This window comes from Theobroma umbraticum, unplaced genomic scaffold (assembly GCF_002168275.2).
Source record: "Theobroma umbraticum cultivar Fairchild unplaced genomic scaffold, ASM216827v3 scaffold_51.0, whole genome shotgun sequence".
NCBI classification, from domain to species: Eukaryota; Viridiplantae; Streptophyta; class Magnoliopsida; order Malvales; family Malvaceae; genus Theobroma; species Theobroma umbraticum.
This window is the reverse complement of record NW_018397260.1, coordinates 7247822-7270411: the sequence shown is the minus strand read 5'-3', so window position 1 is coordinate 7270411 and position 22590 is coordinate 7247822. Positions and strand designations below refer to the sequence as shown.

Here is a 22590-nt window from a genome sequence, read left to right as displayed (position 1 = left end):
ACTGTCCTCTGCCCTGCCCAGCCCAGCCAAGCCCAGTGATAATTAGCTTGTCATTTGCAGGCTGCTGCTGCCACATCCTCCATTTTCCATTTTTTTTTTGTTTTTTTTTGCCTCAGTTATGTAAATTATGTTTGCAAATTTATTCAAGGAAGCCCACCAATTTGCAAAGAGTATGTGCTTTAGCTTTGCTTCATTCGTGATAATCCTGGAGAAACAGGCAATGGCATCTTTTATGGAAGAAAATCCTTTTTAATCTTGTTTTGCTTGGTTTCCTCTTATTTCTTTGCCTTGATTTTTTTAGTGTACATCATCAAAATTAATAATAATTATTAGAATAAAAGTCAAAGCAAAATAGATCAAACTATTTACGCAAAATTATCTCATATTACTTTTTTTTTTTTGGTTTTTACCTTTTTTTGTCTCCAAAAAACCTCCAACCTAGAACAAACTATATCTCACAAAGCAGAAAAACTGGTTTTTTTTTTTATCTCTTTTTTTATATTTTCTCTTGTTCTAGTACTAGCTGTTAAGAAGTCTAATATTTAACAGCTGGTGATCCCTCTCCATGCCAAGAGCATGAAATGCCCTGATTCAATTCTCTCCATACTCAGCCATGACACACCTTATTGAAGAACTCTTCCAACTATTTAGCCACCTTTTTTTTTTTGCCTCCTTTCTCTTTCATTTTCCATCCTGTATTTATGGTTTTCCTTGTGGTCCTCTTAAAAAACACACCCAAAGCTACTATGTAACAACATCAGACATATAAAGGAGGAGTATTGGTTTTGTTGTGTGAATATCCTAATCTTCCGTATCACTTTTACAGCTCCACTTCACAGGGTCTGCTTAGCTTTCTCCTTTTGGTACTGGGACTAGTATGCGTATGTGAAGAACTTGCACATGACCCAACTGTTGTGTCATCACTTTTGTAGCTCAAGCATGCGGCATCCAGCACCCCAATTGGGCTCTGGGGAACAGATGGGACAGATGCATTGCCTCCCTTAACAGACCCACCAAACAATGACAATCCATCTACCAATTCAATACACTTCAGCACTCTCTCCTGCCCAAAAGAATCAATCCATGTAGGGGTTAATTGACTTAATTCAATCTAATTAGCAAGTAATCATCAAACACAAAATAATTTGATAAACAGAAAAATCAATCATCTAGTTGCCTTTTTGGTTTGGATATTGGTCCACCAAACTTTACCTTTTGTACATACTGAGTGAGAACAGATATTGCTTTCTCAGTGTCCACTGTTTTGGTTTCTACAGCAACAGATATTGCCACTGCTGCGGCAATCTCACAAGACTTGAATTCCAAGAAGTCAATCCCTGCATTCAATTCCCCACCCACCAAGAACATCAGATCACTCTCAAACCTATCTATCATATTTGTGACCACTGCAGACAAAAATTATTGCAAAAATAGTACACTTGTCTCTCTGTGTGCTACTGTGAGGAACAGAGACGGACCTTTTATTGTGCTTGAGATGAGTTGGATTGATCTCAAGATTGAACTTCTAAGTGGGATTTTATCATCATTGAGCTTGTAAAGGAAATAGTCTAAGAAGGAGAATGGGGTGATTGCTTGCATTCTCCATTTCAATGTGCTCAACACTAGAAGCTCCATTCTTTGTATAGTTCTAGCCTCAAACACAAATTTAGATTCTCCCACCTGTTAATCATCAATTCATCAAAACTGTTAGATTCAAACAAAACTATAACACTTAAGAAAGCTACTGACTCTGGTAGATTTTAACCTGTAGATCTAAAATTAATGGAACTTCAGTCTCCTCCATTTTGGCTGCAATAGATAGACATGCCACGGCTAGTAACTGCATCATCCAAGCTTTGCCCTTCTGCAACCATCCGAGATTAGATACAATTTAAGTCAATGGAGTTTAGCGCAAGGGTAGGTCCAGAAAAGAAGAATCTCATGTTTGATTGGTCTTTTGAACTTACGGGTAATTCATAGGCAGAGAGAAACCTGTCCAAGTAGTTTATCGATAAATACGCACAAAGAGGTCCAAAGCCGAAATGGGCATGAACCTGTTGAACAAACAGGGCAATTAAAATCAACCATGAAACAAGCTCAAGAGAAAGGAATAATGAAGGCAAATAATTGAATAGAACAGGAAAGGAAGCATAACAGCTCATACACTACAACAAGGACTAATAAAGAGCAAGGGAATATACAAAAAGCAGAAATAGTTTCAAAGCTGTTGAGAAAGAAATGAAGAGATAAAAACAATTAACAAATCAGCACTGGCCCCAATAGCAAAAAAGAAAAGGAACCCACCAAACGCATTCCAGAATATGAGAAAAAAGATACCAGAACAAAGAGAAAAATAAACCCAGTTCATTTCCTCCACCTCAAGAAGTTTTGAAAACATAATCAGGATTAATCCAAAAAGGGTATTTTACTCAGCAAAATACAGAGGAAAACCATATAAATCTGAAAAGAAAGCCAAGACTTTAACTCCGAAATAATCCAAATATTGACAGAACGAGCCCAATATGTTGAAAAAGAAGCACCCACTTTATAAATCGTATATGTGAAACCTTCATTAATCTAAGTAAAAGGACAAAAAAAAAAAGATAATTCATTTCTGAGTTAACCTACCTTCCAAATCCAATCAACAGCTTCTTTTCTAGCCTCCAGGTCCAAATCTCCACCTTTTAGCCTCTTCAAGTAATCAGCATTTGGCAAATGTTGCTGTTCTTTCTCAACCATCAAAGCCAAACACTCCTCACTCTGCAATGGCAAGCCGTCTTCATCAACACCATTAAAGACTCGGTTTTGATTCGAGTTTCGATAATATCTATGATTCCATGCTGCCCCAAACTCTTCCACCTCAGCGCCCCAACCGCAGTACTCATTATCATTAAAAATGCTGCTGTTGTCTTCTGCACATAGAAGACTCGAAACTGCACAATCAAAACTTGGTGCCATTGCAGACAAAAAAGTCTCAAAAAATCTAGAAAAAGTCAAAAAAAATAAAAAGCTCTCTCTTTATCTTTCTATCTTCTAAACAAGAAGTGGTATTAAGAGCGTGGGTTGTATGTTTATATGTGAACAAATTTTCTTTAATCAAAGAATTGAGGAACAAAGAAATGTTTTTGAAGAGTATAATATAATATGGGAATGGAAACACTATAAAGAGTGAAGCTGAAGCAGTCGCTTGCTTTCTCTCTCCCTCTCTCAGACTTGAGGGGCTTCAAAAGACTGCTCAAGAAGAGGGTCTCTTATGAAGGAAACCAATGCCCTTTTTAGGGTAAAAGCAAGAGAGAGAGAGAGAGAGAGAGAGGGGGAGTGCAACAGTGAAAGAGAGAGAGAGAGAGCATGTAGATATGAGACTCAGAAAGGGAAAATGCAAGCGCAAAATATGGACATTAACAAGGGCAAATACAAGATTTTGTAAAGGAAGAGAGAAGAAGGTTTATTGTCTGTACACAGAAGATGTCTTTGGCACCCTTGGATGTGGGGTGTGTTTTGCTGAGACTCAAAAAAAAAAAAAACCTTTATTAGTGCTGTTGAGCTTTCCTCCTCTGCTCGTTTACAGCAAACCGAGTAATAATTTTTTTGTCTGTTTTGCCTCTTAATTCTTATTTTATAATGTTAGCTGGCACCAAAATTTTCTTTTTTCCCTTCTTCTTTTATATTCTTGGGAATTCTGTAATAAAATTAATGACCCAAGGCCAAGTCTTCCTGTCAAAATTCTTTGAGTAACACAGAAAGTAAACTGTCCAACTTAGAAACATAAAACATTGCCTTTTTACTTTCATAATCTCTGGGCACATACTGTTTCCTTTGAATACTTCCTTCTATAATCACGTGTTTACATTTGTTAAATTTTTGTTTTGCCAAAGCATTAATATTTCTCATTTACAGTCTGGGTTTTACCTTTCTACCCCGGACATGAGGATGAGGGCGAAACGACAGGTCTGGTTCTGTAATTTGGACCAAAGTGGTAGGACAAGATTGTAAGATGGAACAAGGTGAAGTGACCAATGGGGACCGTGACGCTGTCTTTTTCGTCCCATGCCGACGCGTGTCGTCTGATTTTTCAGCTTGAGGCCTGGAAACATCCGTTTCTTGCAGAAATATACAATAATGACTGTACTTTTTGAAGTCCTTGGGACCCTTTTATACGTACTTTGTACATAAACAAAGTATATTATTTTTCCCTTTTATACGCTTTCGGTTATATAAAATTTTATGATTTTATCCTCCCATGGGTAACTCTCTAATGCTTGGAATGTGCTATTTTCAGTATGAACAGTTTCATCCATAGCAATTTTATATAATATTTTTTCGGTACTATTCGATTTTGGAATTTAGTGCGTTGAATTGTTTAAATAATGGGAATTAGCATTACATTTAGTATGGTTACTTCCCTTTGTAAAAGTAAAATTTTTGGTTCCTGATTGTGAATAACGTAATTGGCAATGGCATTTGTTATGAGCAGGAGAAGAAGCAACAGTAACTTTGCTACCCATAACATCATAACTCTGATGGAAAGAAAATGAATTCACTACAGGAAAGATACAGAGCCTGTACCACCATATTTCAAAGCTGTAATGAGGGGGAAGACCTTTCAAACTTTTTATGTATCACATTCAATGCATGTGACCAGAGTTATTTGCGTTTAAACATTTCATTGTTCTGTTCGCGTTGAATGCAATGTTTTTCATATAGAAACAGTGGTTTCATGCCTATGTTTTTATACTAAAATTTGTTTGGACTTAAAGTTAAAAAGAAACTCTAGCAGTCGTTATCAAGAATTCAAGGCACAGTTGGTGCACTGTTTATGGTTAGATAAGTGGAGTTTGATGAACTGTTCCTTATATTTAATCCACTCTGTAACTTTTCTGCAAGTCATTGTTGAATTATATCCTCGTACATTGTCCAAATACTTACTAACCCGTCATAAATACTTTTGAACTTCATTCTTATAGAGAAGAGAATCCAAGTCTTTTGATGATTAAAAAGGGTATATAGAAGCATTTTAGTGAAACAGCATGTCACACATGGAGCCAGCAGGTGCTGTTTCCGGTGACCGGAAAAGCTAGAACTACAATGATGATGCATTAGAATTCTTCTCAAAATCAGCCAACAATTTGAAAGGAAAGAAAAGAAGATTAAAGGGTTGTCTTTTTATTGGCCAAAGAATCACAAAAAGAGATGAACTTTTGCTTTTCTTTCACTGTTAGGAGCGTCTTGATCTTTTGGATTCTGCAAAAGACAAAGAGAAAAAATATATCAAAAAGTAGAACAATTTTTATTTTTTTTGCTCTCTCTCTCTCATTCAGCAAATGACTTGTTAGATTTGGATAATTATCCTCTAATTAGGGACATTAACTGTTTGTCTAATTAGTTGTTTGGTGGACTTCCAAAGTGTGATTACTCAGCAGGGCTGTGTTTTGCTTTCACAACATCGCTTAAAGGCGGTCTCAGTCCTTTGGGTAAAATGCCATCATTTTACTTCCTTGGTAATGGTGTTATAAAAAAAAAAAAAAAAACCAAAAGAGAGGGTTAGGACACGACTAATAATATTTCAGGTCAAAAACAAACTGTAGAGATCAAGAAAAACATCTCTGGACAGTTGGTCCATTCTTTATTTTTTCGTTCTAGATTTCTCATATCCCACACAACTAGATGCCCCTCGACTATGTGGTTTCTTTTTTGTTTATTTCCTCCATGGTCTTTCAATAATCAATGCTTTGCCTGCTTGTTTAACCTTCCCCTGGCGCCAACGTTTTCAGGTCAGCTCTTTCAACACGTTTAATTTCCCCTCAGTACTTTTGTCTCTTGTACTTTCTGAATCTTCATCAAGGGTTTATAGGAATAATGCATATCAAGATTTATAAGAGCAATAATCTCTTAATCCAATGCTAATTAAAACTTAATGTGCTTAATACATATATATATATCATATTTCATTGTTCCTTTTATCCACCAATGAAAATACCATGTACCTTCCACATGGACCTAAAGTGTTAAAAAATAATCACGACTGCTTAATTATTATTATTATTATTATAATAATTATCAATATATTAATTAAAAAGGGTTGTTAGAAGCAACAGTAGAATGTAAATAAGTACTGGTTATTGCTTCTTGAAGTTTTCTTTCCATGATAAATCAATGAATGAAGTTGGAGTATAGGTTTGGAGACAAAGCTTGCATTATGCCATTGTCAATGCTGGTGATAACACTGGTTAATCAAGGTGGGAAAGTATAGTTGAGTGAAATCTAGCATGTTACCAGACAGTTTTTGACGACAAGAAGTTTGAATTCAAATACTCATGATGATCAAAAACCACAAGGATAAAAAACTTGGACTGAATTACGGTTTAACCTTGGATGCTTTGCTTTGTGGTTTCTTAATATGCATTCATGAAGACGTGCTTAAAAATGAGTTGGTAAAGAGACTTTAGGGACACAAATTTCTAACCCTTTTTTTTTTTCCTTTTATTTCCCCGTTCTGCTTTGGAATTTTACCTTTTCACCTTTTGCCAGTTTTCACCCCCAGAGAAATTCCTGATAAAAAATAAAAATATCGAATAAGACTTCACCCATATGGCTCATGTCAGGGTTTTTGTGCTCATCTCAAAGACTATATTCCCACACTTTCCTTTTCCTTCAAGACTTTTGGTTTTGGTCTAAAAGCCAGTCTTCTCTTACTGTTTGAGATCCGAGCTTACCAGATCGAGTGTCATGCCACACCCACTACTCATTTTTTTAACTCATCCATTCTCTTCTTCTTTTGTTACTGCTACTAAGCCCAATGCTAGGTCATATGTTAGGCAGATGGCTATATTTATTAGTCCAATATATTGGCATTTGACTGAATCTCTCTCTCTCTCTCTCTCTTTATTATAGTGTCAAAGATCACAGCTAGCATATTGGATTCTCAACGCATGTTTGGTCATATAAATATTCAGCTTTAGGAATGTGATTAAGTAGGGTTTTCCAATCAAAACTCTTGATTGGTTAAGTAGGCTGTGTGGGTATTATTATCATATGAATATCTCTTTAAGGGCTAGACTCTTTCATTTCCAAGCTTGAATCTAGACATCTATCAACAAGCTAGGGTCAATAATTATTGAGCAAAATAAGGGTCTCCACTCCCCACACTCCAAGTTCATAGTGTCAAATATGTGGTTCAATTGCTTTCAAAATCCACTTACAGGTTCAAGCTATAAATTGGAAATCAAATAATGTTGGACAACAAATAGGTAGTACGAGTTTCATTTCATCAAAAAGAGAATGAATTTATGGGGAAGTTTTGCATGTTCACCAAGGAAACCGTATATTCCAAGCAATGTGCCTTGCATTAATTAAATTAATTTCCCCATCAAAGCCATTTGGAGGAAGCCATTCGCAGTTGATACCAACCCAATATCTCAAGTTAACAAAGTATATATTTACTATGCATATACATATAAATATATTGTGTAGCAGTGAAGGAAAGCTCCAATAGCTGTGAAACTGTTTAAATCTGAACAATGAGACAGTGTTTAACTGCAAGTCAAGGGGGGTCCGAAGTGATCCAGATTCAGGAATGTAGCAGCTTCAGCGCAACAGCTAAATCTAAGATTAAACTATTTGTTTCTACTAGGGCTTTGGGGTTTTAACTAATGATTTTTCTGTTTTCTAATTAAACTCATCCAGAGTCCTTGAGATTCACCACGTCCATAAAATAAGAAGAGCATGCTAGTCATTTTAAAAATCAAGACAACAAGACTTTGGAAACAAAGAACCAAGAAAACAAAGGGTTAAACCTCTCTTCCATTTGCATTAGTTTTAAAAAGACTTGGGGACATATAGGCATGTGCAACACCTGCAACGCCGTGGTCCGCCATCAAAATTAAGCATCCAGAACATCCGCCGTATCTCCGGTGTCTCCACTATTTCACACGACCACCTCCGTAAAAATAAAAAAATAAAAAAAAATCCCACGTGGGTCAAGATCGGGGCCACCCGCGTGCCTCTTCGTGTAAATATTTTAATTCTTTGATGTCGTCTAATATGGGATATTACTTAGTCGTTAACACCCTAATATATTGTGTTTTAATCCAGTTTGAGCTGGCAAAGTCACCGCCTTGCCTTAATCAGTGTCTTTTATCAAAGTGATTAACATATGTATAAAAGGGCATACCGGCTTAGCTTTTGGGAATATAGACAGTAGAGCCGGGGACCATTTGCCTGTAGAGAAGGGGAAGTAGGGAGGCAGTTCTTTCAATTTTTTGGGGTCACTTCTGTCACTATAATAGGGCTTAGTAATGTACTATTACTGATTAAAACTCTTAATATTCATTAGTCAAATGTACTATTGGATGTCTGGCAGCTAACTGACAATGAGGAAGAAGTTGTAGCGGCCAACCTGGCATATGGCTTTCCTGCTTTCGGAATCAAATTAATGGCATGTTGTTGTGGTTGTGAATTTAAAGCTCCCCCTCTAGTTCAGTGAGCCATGTCTTGGCTTCGTTTGTCTTTTCTTTCTTTTCCCTTTCCATCGTTTTTATTCCTTTTCATATGTTTGTCTAAACTTTGCCTCTTCAATAGAAGTACTATACATACTTTTCTTTCTTTATTTTTTTTAACATGTTGGGTTGAGAGTAGCTCCTATTGCTTTCCAAAGTAATTATCTTACATAGTCAATTAGCTTCCACTAGGAGGAGTGCAATATGTTTTTCTTCCCCAGGAAAAGCTTTATCAGAAACTAAATACTACTTAACTATTAGTACAAAATTGTCAGTCAAATAATTTTCTATCAAGTTTAATAGTCTTGCTTTGCTATAAATAGTGGTGCCAACCACTAAACGCATGCCAAATGCTAATATATGTTAGTATGCTCTAATAAGGAGATTCCAGTACAAAAACCAATCCTAAGTTGCCTAAGAGTACATAATTTCCGAAACAAACTGGTCTCATGTTAAACAAGGAAAAAATTTGTATTCAATCAAGTTAACCTTTTCCTATCAATAGACAGCAGTGCTTACCACTGTCCAATGGCTTGCTGATGCAATATGATAGTATGCTTTAATAATGAGGGGAACAGGAAATCAAGGATAAACTTGGCTCTGACCATATTAGCAGATTGCCAGTTAATGAAGAAGGTGTTAGCTAAGATGATTTGATGGAGTGTACAAATGATCTTTCTTGCATGTTTACCTGCCTTGGTTGTCTTGGTTTAGTCAAAAATGGATTTCAGTGCTAATGGAATGCATAATTGGATTGGTCCTCATAGGTGAGCTGATAAGATAAGTACTTAGGTGCTAAATTTTGGGCTTGAAGATTGAGCCCATCTTGGTATCAAAGCTAATGGAAGGTAAAACAGGAGCCGTTAATCCAATGGGCCAAGTAGCAGAGTAAATACAAAGAGCAGACAAGAAGATAGGCCTCTATAATGGGCCAAGAAACCCAACTGATCCAACCGTTTTGTGGATCATCCACGTGGCAGAATCAGAGTAGCACACATTAAAAATTGGTTCTAAAAGTGCCTTGCACTCGGGTGAGAGGATCGAAGTAAACTCTTACTCAAGTAATGAACCTTCTCGCACCGAATACTATAAAGAGATCAACCCAAATGGCTTCCACTCTCTGCTGTAAGGGATCGTGGCTTGTTTCATCCACCACAATACGACGCCGTCTGCCACTAGTCGGTGCGTTTTGCGTCCTCAGTTTGGGGTTTTCCAATCTCTGCCCGACGCTTTCGTCTTCCTCTAACTGCAAAACGGGTTGCGCTCAGTCTCTCCCCTTTGTTCCTCTTTTAAGGTAGTAGTTGGTTCGTACTCCCCACTTAATAGTTCAAAGATTTAATGCTGATTTTCTGTTAATTCAGCTCTAATCTCCGTTGGGTTTCTTGTTTTAGATCGAAGTTTAGTACCCAATCACCAGATAAGCCCGTCCACGCTGTAAAAATGGAAGGGAGTAGCAACACTGTTCCAAGCATCGTCGTTTATGTTACTGTTCCTAACAGAGAAGCAGGTTTTTTTTTTTTTTTAATTCTGTCAGCAAATGGAATATGGGTTTGGGGAAAGGAATAAAATTTAGCAAATTCCAGCATTTGGGAATTTAAAGTTAATTGATAAAGAGTCATTTTTTCAAACGTTTGTCTATGTGTTTCATCTCCTCTGTTATAATCCTATTGTGGGGCTTGCTTTTCAGTATTGAAAAGTATGAGACTTTAAGACATTGCCGTTTTAAAATAAAGAAGTGCATAAATAAGTATAATCCTGTATTTAATTAAACAATTAAATTTGCGTAGTTAATCTTAAATCTTACCAACGGTTTTGTTGGTTCAGTTTGAGGTGTCATACCACCTACGGCATGACATAAATTTCTTAGCTTGTTCTTTTTGCTTCTTTATTTTAACGTGCTTGATTGACCTTGCTGGATTATCCCTTATCATGTAGTGAATGTTTAAAGTAGTTGAAAGTTGATTAGTGCACAACATATATGCAGGTAGGAAGTTGGCTGAAAGCATTGTCAAAGAGAAACTTGCTGCATGTGTAAACATAGTACCAGGTTAAGTCTATAGTTCTTTAATTTTGTGCCATGATATGGCAATCTGTTTCAGCCATTGGAAATACATATTATTTTTGTGTGTGTCATTTTACATGGTCTGTTTAAGGGTATAAATTGCCAAGTTAAGCTTCCATGTTTTAGAAGTAAATATTGAAATCATCGAGCTGCTGTTTAATATTCTTTTACAAGCTCAATGGGTCTCAAACCATTTTGTGGAGATCTTTGAAATAAGTCGTTTCTCTATTGCATTCATTTCAACATGGCAATTTGAAATAAACCACCTTGTAGCTTGAATTTCTTGCTTTGAAATAATGACTGTGGTTAGCACCTCTAGCTGTTTTCAAGATATCTTTTATCTCTTGGTTTTCTTTGTTATGTGATTACATTCTGTTTTATAAAATCCCCCATTCTGAATCGAATTGATTTCTCTCTCTCTCTCTCTCCCCCCCCCCTGCCCCCCCAAAAGACATGCACATCTTGAAACCTTGTTTTTTGTAATTTCATGAGAGACAGATTCTTTATTTCTGATTTATATTGATTTGAACGATAGTTCCAGAAATAGAATTCGTATGAATCATAAATATATTTTGAATGCAGGTCTTGAATCAGTGTATGAATGGGAAGGAAAGGTATGAACTGATACTTTGCTTTTGTTGGATTAATGCAAGTAAAATATTAAGGCTTGAGTTTTCCTGACAAATTGAGAAATACTTTGAGCATCTAGAAGAGAATATCTTTTAACTTTTTGAAGCTTTTGCTTAAGCACCCATTTTAAATGTTTCTGATGGTCTTGTGTACAGCTAAGTTTTTATGCTTTTATGCAAGCAATAACACGGTAATTAAGTTATGTCTTAGCTTGTTTAACCAAATTATGTCTCTATTGGCTGCAGATCAACTCAGATCCTGAGGAACTGCTCATAATCAAGACAAGGCAATCCCTCCTGGAAGCGCTGACAGAGCATGTCAAGGCAAATCATGAATACGAGTAAGCAGAAAGCCTCTTTCTTATATTTTCAACAAAAATGTTAGACTTGAATTTTAAATTGCAACTGGAATATGGATAAGGACTGTTTGAAGAGGAAAAGAATCTGAGTGTTCCTATCCTTTTTGGGACATTATATTCTGTTCACTTGGAAACTTTGGTTGAATCCCTCTAAAGCTTAGAAAAGAGTACCACTTTTAAATAAAGAAATGAAGAACACAACAAAACAACCCTGGCTAGATTGTTATCTTCACCTTACTCGTTTACTTTTTTTTTTTTCTCAGTGTACCAGAAGTAATTGCCTTGCCAATCACTGGTGGTAGCCCCCAGTATCTAGAATGGCTCAAAAACACTACAAGGGACTGAATTTCTCGGATGTAGTATGGTGGCTTGAGTGTGTGAAACCATTTTAAGTGTGTACCTCATGGGTGCTGCATCTCATACATATGTTTGTTGCGCGGATGAATAGCTTCTTCCGACTCGAATAAAGGTTGCGTCAGTTTATTAATATATGAAAGCTAAAATCTGTTTATGATAGGACGAAATGTTTTTATAGTTGGTGATGTTGTAAGTAAGACAAGTATTTGCTTTTATAAATACAACCTATTATCTGTCCTTGCTTATATTCCTTCAATTTTTTAATTCTTAATTTACTAAAGGGAAGTAGAAATACACTACACCTGTCCTACCTCATATTCAATATATATATAAGTATTTCTTCTCGTACTACTTTCTGCCTACTTGCTTTGTAGTTATATGGTGCTTATGGTTGAGGTCGTGATGCTCTACATTCTGTATTTCCAATACTTTTTTCAACCGAATCTTGGGTTTGGGTGGGAGGAGAGTCAGCAATTTGGTGTAATGCTGGATGGGTGGCCATTATTTTAAGACAAATTATAGTTCATAATGAATTACCAACTTTCCATGCTTTGAACTTTTCGACAACTCTCTTACTGTCTTCTGATATTGATGGCGGAGTAACCTTATATCCAATAACTTGGAATAAGTTAGGTTAGGTCTCATTGAAAAGGTACGTAGCAACATTAGTACCCTATGCTTGGGACGAAGTTCTATTTTTATCCAGTTTGAAGACTTAAACCTTAACTAGAAGATGTTGAAATGTAAGCAATGCGTGATTTAACTTTATCGTTTCTTTGGTAATAGTATGAGGTATCAAGCGACCATTACCCTATGCCTACGAGCTTCAGCAATTATCGAGGCTTGTCCCATTTTAATTGCTCATTTTAAAAATTATTTCACTTTGGCATTTTTCCCCTGCGTTTTTTTTAACAGATGGGACACGCGCGAACAAACACACACACTTATCATGGTTGACGTGGCAACAGAGTGTATCACCCACATACGACCACGAATGATTAACGATGACGTATCATCCGTGTTCTGAGCCGGTCTTTGGAATACACATTGCCAACACCATGACAAATTAGCATCGATTGATCCCGCTTACGATGTGAAAGCTCGTCCCCTTAAAGAGATTCCCTTCCGCATCTTTCGTCTAGTTGAGCTAATGCCAAATCACTGCAGGAATGAGCCAAAGGGCAGGGGTAGATTGTTAGCAGCATACTCGGTAAATGCATCAGGCGTTTTTTACTTTGGCTATTGTACTCCTTACTTTCAGTTTTAAATCCCTTTTCCTCCCTTGTCGAAAGCAAGACGTCCCTTGTCCTCCCGCTCATTAATGCAAATTCTTCCCAAGCATGAATATGATATCCATTTTTTTCTTTTGCCACCTTCAAGCAGTCAACTACAATTGGAAAATAACTACTGTGCAGAAGATCCAGCTAACTAGAAGGCAAATGCTACCTATCCAAATCACTTCCAAATCCCAAAACAAGTTTAGTACGAGTATAGCAACATCATGCTAACGGTTGCTTTCCATTTTTAAATTACACACTTTAATCAGCATAAACAAATGACATTCAAAGCCCACCTCCTCCAGAAGAAGAATAGGACCAACAAGACTTTCAACACCTTCTAGGGTTCATCTAACTGGTCCTGCATCACAAACAACATCACATAGAGTTAGGCACATTCCAATTGGATGTCTCAAAATCCCCATTACCATGGTCTTCATGTGTGTGTGTGTGTGTGTGTGTGTGTGTGTGAGAGAGAGAGAGAGAGAGAGAGAGAGGGTGCACTGACCTGCACATCCGAAGTCCAGAGAGTGAGGTTATCCCTTAGGAGTTGCATAATGAGAGTGCTGTCCTTGTATGACTCTTCTCCCAGTGTGTCAAGCTCAGCAATGGCTTCCTCAAATGCCTTTAGGAAACAAGAGATATCTAATAAATATCAGACATGCATTAAAGAAAATTTCATTCTTACTATTATCACCAACTATACAACATCCAGTCATACATTGACGGCACAGAATGTTTCTGAAAAACTAAGTCAACATGCCAAAAATGTAGCATTTACGTAAAGGATCCAAGAAAGAATGTCTCCAAACAAGTTACTGACAGCAACCAAGAAGTAGGAATAATTTCACAGGTTAGCCTCATTCCATTTATTTTCCCCTCATAAAAACAAACAGGGGTGATAAGATGAATAAAGAAAAAAAAAACCCAAAAAAAGCATCTCCTAACATGCATCTTTTGTAATGTTTGAAAATAATGTATTTGTTGCTAATTTTTTTAACTTCCTAACTATCACCTCAAAAATTGGAGGTTACTTCATTATCCAACGGTCAGAAGAAACAATCACGAAGACATCCAATCAAGCCATTTCATTCTGCAATAAATGTTGCTGACCTCTAGCATTTGTTCATTAAGGATTTGGTTTAGCAGATCTGCATCACTACATATATTGACTATAGCTAATGACAGAACTGACATGAGTTTCTAGACAATCCTGATCTGACAACATTCCAAATTGGAAGTGAGTTTAAGGTAATAGAATCAAGCTCATAATCAACAATGCTATATATTCGCAATAATAGAGAAGGAAACTAATCGCCACTTCATTAACTAATGCTGGTTCATGTTCTAATTTAATAGGCCCTGACAAAGTCATCTACACCAACACAATAAGTCAAAGCAACCTCCTCGTAAGCCCTACTACACTTTAAGGCGCAAAATCAAGCATACGCATCATGATATAAAGCGCATATGAACGGTAAAAGAAAATTTTAATAGGCTAGCCAAAGTAAGGGAGAAAAAAGGAGAAAAACATTTTAACTTCACACAACTAACCTTTGAAAAACTGTTCAAGCTAAATAAGCTAAATTAGACTCTTATATGCCAACAAACAAGACACGGGATCAAAAATCAGATTTCTTTTCATTATTCATTGGTTTATGCAGCAGCTGAACAAGGTGAAATGCAATTCAAAGCCTAAAAAACCACGCCTCTGCTTAACTGCTTATGGTAACTTAATTCTTCAATCAAATTGAATTATTATGTTTACGTAGATTGAATTATAAAATTTCCATATGCAGCTAAAAAGGATACATGGCAATCAATTAAACTCACTCAAGACAAAAATGAAGGAATTATGAGATAAAAAGCAAGGAAAACGCACCTGTTTAGCCATGCTACATGCCTTGTCAGACTGATTGAGGATCTCATAATAAAACACCGAGAAATTGAGTGCCAGCCCTAGCCTGATCGGGTGCGTTGGTGCCAGATCCGCCAGCGCAATATCCTTCATTCAATCCAACACAAAATCCAAAGTTTCAACTTCAACAAAGACCAAACGTCCAAGTTCAAAACCCTAACCATAAAATCTTAATCTCTAAGTCAAAATCCATAAATTTACTCCAAAATTCACTATTCAGTCAAAGTTTGGCTTTAAGTTAAAAAATATCAGATCTCGTGTTAAAAAGAATTACCTGAGCGGCCTTGTAAGACAACATAGTATCCTCAGCAGCAGCTTTCCTCTCATCACCAACCTTAAACTCCGCTAAATATCGATGATAATCTCCTTTCATCTTCAAATAGAAAACCTTCGACTCACTCGCGGCCGCCGATGGAATCAGATTCGATTCCAACAAAGTCAAAATACTAGCGCAAACATCCGACAACTCAGTTTCGATCTTCGATCTATACTCTTTAACGAGCACGACATGTTCCTCGTTCTTCCGACCTTCTTCTTTCTGCTCGATGGAGGAAACGATACGCCACGCGGCGCGTAGAGAGCCGATCACGTTTTTGTAGGCGACGGAGAGAAGGTTCCGTTCCTCGACGGTCAGTTCAGCGGCTGGGGTCGAGCCCAGGACAAGCTTTTGCATGAACTGGACCATCTCCTCGTAGCGTTCAGCTTGTTCGGCTAGCTTCGCTAAGTAAACGTATTGGTCGCCGCTTAGGTTGTCGGGGACCGTGGTCGCCATTTACCCGAAATTGGTGGCCTTGCGAGATTAAGTGAGAATGCGTTTTTGGGTAAGTTATTTTGAGGGCCGCAGGCTAAGCCATGTGAGAGATTTTTATGTTTGGGGGGTGAGGGTAAAATGGTAATTCGAATGAATAGAATTAGTACAATTATTGTTTTCTTATTTTATTTTATCTTTTAAAGGGAAAAACGAAAACGAAATGGAAAGATTAGGCCTGATTTTGGGTCAAGGACAGTGGGTTATAGGAATCTGATTGAAAAATGTTGGAAAATTTTGGGACTTGGATTAGAAATCGGGCGGTTTGGGGATAAGATTAACATGTAATTTTGGGACCCAAGCCAGCTTGGAACGGTGCGTTTCAAACCAAAAAACAAACACAGAATGTTTTGCTTTGCGTTTCAATGCCGATATCAACGGCTGAGCTGGCCTTGGGTTTTTTAAATTGTTAAATTGTATGCCTTTTGGCGGCTTTCACTTACGCCAAACATTTTCCTCTTTGTAATCTGTATGAATATCCGCTCCAGCCCAAAGAACATACCAAGCAGGCCTATGAATATGGGCTTGAAATGAATTATTGCTTCTAATAGCTCAATGGGGGAAGAAAAACCAAAACAGAAAAATAATAAACAAACCAACCAATATATAATTAATTGGAAAACAAATCGAAGTTAAATTAATTTTGATGGCACCGTATGGTTTACAAGCAATTCATACATACAGTACCTTTATCATATTATAAGTCTCACTGGGATTTGCTATTGGAGGATCCCGTGATCCCAAAGGATGGAGGGAAAAACATTTTTGATGAATCAGAAAGTTCTTCTTACAGTTTCGGTTCCTGCAAGATGCAAGGGGAAATGCAAGATGGCAAAGACAGTAACTGGAAGGAATGCAACAATGTAAACGAGAACTGCTCTGGGTTCATGCAGCTGAACGATAAACAGAATCGTTGCTGCAAATGCAAGCATTATCAGCGCCACCGAGAGGTGCTGGAAGGTGATGCCGAGTGTCAGTTTCCCAGGGAGAGAGTCTTGGAAATTTTCGTACTTTATAGGAGAAGTCAGAATCGATTGGAACATTATAGCCGAGGTTAAGGAGGTCACCAGGGCGAAAATATCCATGATAGCGAAAAGCAAGAAAAAATGGTGGTGGATAAGGACAGTGATTCCAGTTTTCTGATCCTGACCACCTGGTACCGTGTAGGCTGCTGCATAGGCCACAGTCGCAATGAGAACCGTAATGACAGAGCATGACTTGGCGGTCTGCTTTAACCAACCCTCTGCGTCGCTGAGTAGTTTCAAATGAGTTTTCTCGAAGACGTCTTGAGCTGTCTCGCCTTCGTTGTTGCGATGTAAGGCATAAAATGTGGGAACTATCTTCTTTACACTCTAAATGAAAGAAAGAACGAAATGGAAATTCTACAGTTTAAACAGATTTATATCTCGTTATAGAAACACTAAAGCATTGATCATGCCTAAAGCCTAGCAATAAGAGGATTTATGGAATACCTCAAACCAACGGAGCTCATCTTGCAACTGGAGTGCCGGATTAGGGTGGGAACATTTGCCAATATAATCGCTATATGCAGCATGGTGCAGTAAGTTCCAGCTATTATTATCTACCTTTGCGACCAACCAATTCAGTGCAACTTTCTTCTTCTTCACAAGCTTAAAAATCTTCTTTTGACGATGTTTAATGGCTATGTGCAAAATGTTCTGCCCCATATTACTTACATGCTCAATTGCTTGAGGACGCACCTCAGGTATCCTTTTAACAATCTCGAGAACTTCAGTGCTACTTGCTATCAGCAATGGGGTTAGACCCATGCTTCCTCCTTCTCCCTCCACTGCAATCTCGAAAGATCTTGTATTAGAGCTTGCGGCCTGTCCTTCTCCAACAACAGCAATATCAAAAGTTCTTGTAGGCGAGCTCGCAATTAGTGACTTCTCATCTCTGCTTTGTCCTGGATTTCCTCCGCTTGCTCCTAAGGAAATTACACCTGGATCTGGTTCTACCCCATTGAGCTGCCATGAAGTATCTTTTCGTATCAGCTGCTCAACTAATTTAAGAGCTGATACATAATTTCTTTTCTTCTTCCATATTCTGTCCACCTCGAACCATCCTACATATTCATTTAGCCATTCCCAAGTAGATGACTTATTTTAATGAAAGCATAATGCGTCCTATTATGGAATCACATATAAACGGACATTATATGTGTATGTATATATATATAGGACAACGATCAAATCAGTTGTACCTTTTGCCAGAATCTTCCAACATAAACAGTACATTCTTGAAATGGCTGCAGTTTTATTGTATGGCAACCATTGAGAAATACCATATTAGAATTTGTACTATAATATATTATAAAAAGTAAATGAGAATCAAGTGTGCAAATATGCATCCGAGTATTTAACTCTTTAACTCATTAATTGATGCATGATTTTTTACCTAAAGAGCATGTATATGCACCAAATACTTGTACGGATATATGGATATCTAGAGGGGCGGAGGTAATCCTTTTTGAAGCCCTTTCACAATCGTTCCCTTGACTTGGAAGATAAGGATACCTGAGCTCTGTAGTTGTCATCATCATCTTCACGATCAGGGAGGCCTGCAATAAAAGTGTGATTCAAGAATCGAACAAAACTTTTCAGTATATATATATCCACCATAAATGATTCAGCTGAAGGATGCTAATTAAGCTCTTAAAAAAACTATACTAAACTAGAGAAGTCTTTGCCATTTGTTCATGTAGCATCCGCTCCTAAAAGCAGTTGGCATGTTTGCCAGAAGCTGTAGACAAGTTGTGACACTTTGCTCCTCCAATTCTATTAGTTCACGATCATTCTCTAGTAACCACCAAGATATATCTGCACAAAAGAAAGTACCGTTTTCATCGAAAATGGGAGAAATTATAAAAGATAAAACCATATATAGTATTAGGAAGAAAAACAAAGGAGAGGATAGGAGGAGAATGAGAAGAATACCAAAGCGTTGGGCTTGGATGGCAATATAAAGAATGGAGCTTTTGTCATTTCTGGTGAGGTGTATAGCCATGTCGCCATGTCCATTCCGGACTTCAGAATGCAAGAACTTCACCACATCAAACCTACCAAATGCAGCAGCTCTGAACAAAGGGGTTTCACCTAAAGCATTTTTCACATCGAGTATCTCTGTAGAGCAACGTTTTAGCAAAAACTTTGCAGCTTTAATATTCCCAATGGCAGCTGCCTCATGAAGAACTGTGTTACCTTTGTCGCTTTGTATTAAGGAGGGTTGTGGTGAGAGCTCATGCAAATCTTTACGGAGATACTTGCTTCCACTATAGACTGCAAGATGGAGTGCGGTGTTATTCACTACCGTCGAAGGCGATGCCACGGCGTCCTTGTTTCCGTTATAGAACTTTTTCATCCCTTCCCATGCCTCATTCAAGGCCAATTTATAAGGTTCCGCCATTTTAGATCTATAAATTTCTTCATTTCCTCACACCCTCCCTTATTTGCAAAACAACAAAGGCACATCAAGAGTTTACGTTCCATATGTATGTTTCCTACGTTTTTATCTATAGTTATATTCATACCTACGCACGTAATGCACAGCACGCGTATGCTTCAAACAAACGCAATTACCCAATTATATTAAATATTATAAATAAAACAATCCTTCAATTAATAAATTATTAAAATGATGAGTTTGTGCTTTAATTCAATATGCCGCAGAGTTATAGCTGGTTATGGTAAAGTAATGCACTAAATGTACCATAAAGTATGCATCCAGGTTTTTACTTCACAAATCTTCAATCCCGTAAAAGTATGAATTATATACATATGCACTGTGGCCTGGGGAATTATAATTGTTCTTCAGTCTATTTTTAGTACTTTTTGATGAGGTATACGGAGAAGATGCCATGAGGAACCATGGGAAAAAAAAGGATAAGAAAATCTACTGGATGGGATAAAATCTGTTTAAGTTCTAGAAGATGTGAACCGCGACACCAACTGTCTGACGTCTCTAAGCCAAAACCCAATGAAAAATGCCTGCAGCATCTCCTCTTCTCCAATCACGTGGCAAAGGAGGTTTACGTTAATGCTTTTTCCTTCTGTTCCCTGATGGAAGAATCTGTTCCTACATTTCGGCTAGCATATCAACTGTCATGATATTTCCTGCGATATCCACTTTATTGCCTTGCGCCCTGACTTAAAATAACAACTGGCCAGTTGCAGGTTCCCATATGCCAAATGCAGCTGCGCAACAGTAGCAACTCTTATACATTAAACAACAGTGACGAGTCGAAAATACTCCTTTGCTCAAGTGAAATATTCATGCTATAGCATCCAGTATTCCATTACTCACATTTGTTGCTAACATTTTCTTTTTGGGTTAGTTTAAGCTACTCCTCGCTAATATTAATACTTGAACTAACAAGTTACTAAGACAAGTGTGGGAGAAAAACAGCACTTGATATCCCATTAACTAGCTAGCAATAGTAGATTCGTAGTCCATAAAAACCACTCCTAGCTAACAAGTAACCAATGGCTACAACCCTAGTAAATTAACAAGCATGCATTGGACAATCAGTCATACTCATATCCTCATAAGACGGAGATGCACGAGATGTTACAGATGATGTTAATTTCTCCAGTTCTCTATACACAACTGTAATAGGGCATAAACACATCCAAGCTATTGCCCACATCCCCAACTGCGCGCTGGCAATATTAACAAATGCATGCCTCTCCCTTTGAGCACTGTAACAAATGTACAGAAGAAGGGACTCTGCGCCTCCTGCTTGGCTTACCAAATTGACTGCCTAATCCCAAGACCATTACATGTTAATATAAGGCCTTTGTAACGGTTAAGGTACTCCTGCAGCCAGTGAATTAAAACTTAAAATCCAAATCCATCCAAAATATAAACGTAAATAAACATACTTCAAAGCATGATAGAAGATATTCTTACTATTATGTCATAGTCATACACATGCAACATTCCCTTCGTATCATATTCTGTCCTTTTGACAGGATCACTGAGAACTGTTAAATGAAGCCAAAACAACCAATGGTTAGTTTCGAACACATACTTGTCAGTACTCTTTGCTCATCATTTTAGGAACCAAATGTCAGCACTTAAGCCATAGCTTCAAGTCTTCAACTATATTAAGCACATAAACTCAGTTCAACTACTCATGCTTAGAACAAAAAGTGATCATGACTATCTCAACCATGCCCAGTTTTAACCCCTCCTCTTAGCCCTTGAAGACCATCATGTAAGAACATAGCTACTAAGCTATGAAGCAACAGCAATGCATGGCATCAACAGTGTGGCAACTTTAAACACCCCATAATCATATAAAATCACAAGATCCAATAATTCCAGTAAGTAACTGTCACAAATTGCACTTTATGCCAACAAGATCACATTGGTACGGTAGTAAGTATGAAGTTGTGCATCCTTACCGGAATGCACAAAAGGGGAAAAAAAGAGGTTACCCAAAGCTAAAGATTACTTGCGACAAAATCATAGAGATAAAATCATGTAAACAATTGCAGCCAACTCCAAAAGCAACTACCTACCGCAACATAGACATATGAGCAAACACCATAGTTCTCTCCAAAATAAATCCACAGGAAGGTTAGGACATATAATCAGAAACTGGCAAGTGACAGATCAATCAAAAACATATTAAAATTAGCTAGATGCAATACCGCGTGACTTGCTATTGTACCTATCCTGTAATGATACAAATACCTCTATTGTTTTTCTATTTTTATTTTTGGATGAGTTTTATCGTCAATTTACGTAATTATACTCATGCAAATAATCATCTTGAACAATCCACGTGATGACAGAATCTTTCCATGAAAAAATAAAATGCGGAAATGGAAAATATTTTGGATAAATGATACTGTCCTCCTAGACAAAAAAAAAAAAAATCAATGTAAGTAGGCAACAGCGAAATTGCCAAACCAAAACCCAAAAAGCATAATGGAACGGAGAGAAGAGAAGACGCAGATGCTAAACTTTACTCAAAAAGCAAGCAAACGCATAAACCCCAAGAGAGAGAGAGAGCGAGAGTTACTCTGATAAGCCTCGTTTATCTCTTGAAATCTGGAAGTGGCGCTATCCCCGTTGTCCTTTTGTTTATCCGGGTGCCATTTCTGCAGAAACCAGCTCATACTATTAAACCAAAAAAAAAGGAAAAATTATCAAAAGAAAACACTCAATTTAGCTTCTAGAAAAAGAAAATGGAGAAAAAAAAAAACGAACCAGGGCGAGACGGATATAATTGGAGCGAATAGCATCATCCGTAGCATCGAAATCGACCTCCAATATCTTATAATAATCCTGCATTTACACTCTCAAATTCATAAACATACAGAGTTTGACTTTAATTGGTAAAGAGAAATGAACAAGCAAACATTTTAACTCCAGGAATTTAGTTTACCTTAGGCTTGGACAGAAGAGAAAGGAAGTCGAAATCGAGGTGAGAATCTGGCTCGGGCTGCTGGGGTTCTTGAGGAGGATTTTCCCACTCGACCCACATCGTCGCCATATCGGCCGAGTTATGTAGAAACCGGTGGTTGTAGCTGCCTCTGTTGTGTCACGTTTAGCAATTTGTCTACTAACGAGGGGAGTGGTCTTGTCTGTGGATTCTCGGCGTGCCGCGCACAGCCTAATGTGACAACACAACCATCCAGATTTTTGCTTCCTTCTT

The 22590-nt window shown here is 37.5% G+C and overlaps 4 protein-coding genes across 5 annotated transcripts; 1 reads left to right on the top strand and 3 right to left on the bottom strand.

Moving 5' to 3' along the window:
* On the bottom strand, positions 1 to 3469 carry LOC110416604 (cyclin-D3-1-like). 2 transcript variants are annotated; one of them, XM_021428628.2, is made up of 6 exons: positions 2629 to 3469; positions 1968 to 2054; positions 1766 to 1861; positions 1479 to 1680; positions 1213 to 1337; positions 1 to 1063 (listed from the first exon to the last, which is right to left on the bottom strand). In XM_021428628.2, exons 1-6 carry the CDS (start codon positions 2956 to 2958, stop codon positions 821 to 823), a joined length of 1083 nt encoding a protein of 360 aa, XP_021284303.1. In that variant the 5' UTR covers positions 2959 to 3469; the 3' UTR covers positions 1 to 820. The 2 variants fall into 2 exon arrangements, with proteins under 2 accessions (XP_021284303.1, XP_021284302.1); XM_021428627.2 differs by having other exon boundaries at positions 1766 to 1864; positions 2629 to 3466.
* Positions 3470 to 9535: 6066 nt separating this feature from the next.
* Positions 9536 to 12139, top strand: CUTA (Nitrogen regulatory PII-like, alpha/beta). Its single transcript, XM_021428109.2, has 6 exons — positions 9536 to 9789; positions 9887 to 10002; positions 10480 to 10542; positions 11140 to 11171; positions 11433 to 11527; positions 11809 to 12139. The coding sequence occupies exons 1-6, from the start codon at positions 9560 to 9562 to the stop codon at positions 11888 to 11890; spliced, it is 618 nt and encodes a 205-aa protein (XP_021283784.1). The 5' UTR covers positions 9536 to 9559; the 3' UTR covers positions 11891 to 12139.
* A 1188-nt stretch (positions 12140 to 13327) lies between these two features.
* On the bottom strand, positions 13328 to 15985 carry LOC110416209 (14-3-3-like protein B). The gene is made up of 4 exons (XM_021428108.2): positions 15372 to 15985; positions 15062 to 15184; positions 13688 to 13804; positions 13328 to 13540 (listed from the first exon to the last, which is right to left on the bottom strand). Exons 1-4 carry the CDS (start codon positions 15867 to 15869, stop codon positions 13520 to 13522), a joined length of 759 nt encoding a protein of 252 aa, XP_021283783.1. The 5' UTR covers positions 15870 to 15985; the 3' UTR covers positions 13328 to 13519.
* A 4333-nt stretch (positions 15986 to 20318) lies between these two features.
* Positions 20319 to 22590, bottom strand: LOC110416789 (Chaperone DnaJ-domain superfamily protein). The gene is made up of 5 exons (XM_021428877.2): positions 22321 to 22590; positions 22143 to 22220; positions 21955 to 22033; positions 20835 to 20908; positions 20319 to 20741 (listed from the first exon to the last, which is right to left on the bottom strand). The coding sequence occupies exons 1-5, from the start codon at positions 22426 to 22428 to the stop codon at positions 20670 to 20672; spliced, it is 411 nt and encodes a 136-aa protein (XP_021284552.1). The 5' UTR covers positions 22429 to 22590; the 3' UTR covers positions 20319 to 20669.

Bases quoted from the DNA above. Each gene is read 5' to 3' on its own strand.
- LOC110416789 (XM_021428877.2), bottom strand. From the start codon at position 22,428: ATGGCGACGATGTGGGTCGAGTGGGAAAATCCTCCTCAAGAACCCCAG. The intron at 20,909-21,954 runs GTAACTCTCGCT...TTCATTTAACAG, and splicing joins GATAAACGAGGCTTATCAGA to TTCTCAGTGATCCTGTCAAA. The intron at 20,742-20,834 runs GTAAGAATATCT...CACTGGCTGCAG, and splicing joins TGTATGACTATGACATAATA to GAGTACCTTAACCGTTACAA.
- CUTA (XM_021428109.2), top strand. From the start codon at position 9,560: ATGAACCTTCTCGCACCGAATACTATAAAGAGATCAACCCAAATGGCT. The intron at 9,790-9,886 runs GTAGTAGTTGGT...TTCTTGTTTTAG, and splicing joins CCCTTTGTTCCTCTTTTAAG to ATCGAAGTTTAGTACCCAAT. The intron at 10,003-10,479 runs GTTTTTTTTTTT...ACATATATGCAG, and splicing joins TGTTCCTAACAGAGAAGCAG to GTAGGAAGTTGGCTGAAAGC.
- LOC110416209 (XM_021428108.2), bottom strand. From the start codon at position 15,869: ATGGCGACCACGGTCCCCGACAACCTAAGCGGCGACCAATACGTTTAC. The intron at 13,805-15,061 runs GTGCGTTTTCCT...TGTTTCCTAAAG, and splicing joins CATGTAGCATGGCTAAACAG to GCATTTGAGGAAGCCATTGC. The intron at 13,541-13,687 runs GTCAGTGCACCC...TTTGTGATGCAG, and splicing joins TCTGGACTTCGGATGTGCAG to GACCAGTTAGATGAACCCTA.
- LOC110416604 (XM_021428627.2), bottom strand. From the start codon at position 2,958: ATGGCACCAAGTTTTGATTGTGCAGTTTCGAGTCTTCTATGTGCAGAA. The intron at 1,338-1,478 runs GTCCGTCTCTGT...AATTGAATGCAG, and splicing joins CATCTCAAGCACAATAAAAG to GGATTGACTTCTTGGAATTC. The intron at 1,064-1,212 runs GTAAAGTTTGGT...TCTTTTGGGCAG, and splicing joins TCACTCAGTATGTACAAAAG to GAGAGAGTGCTGAAGTGTAT.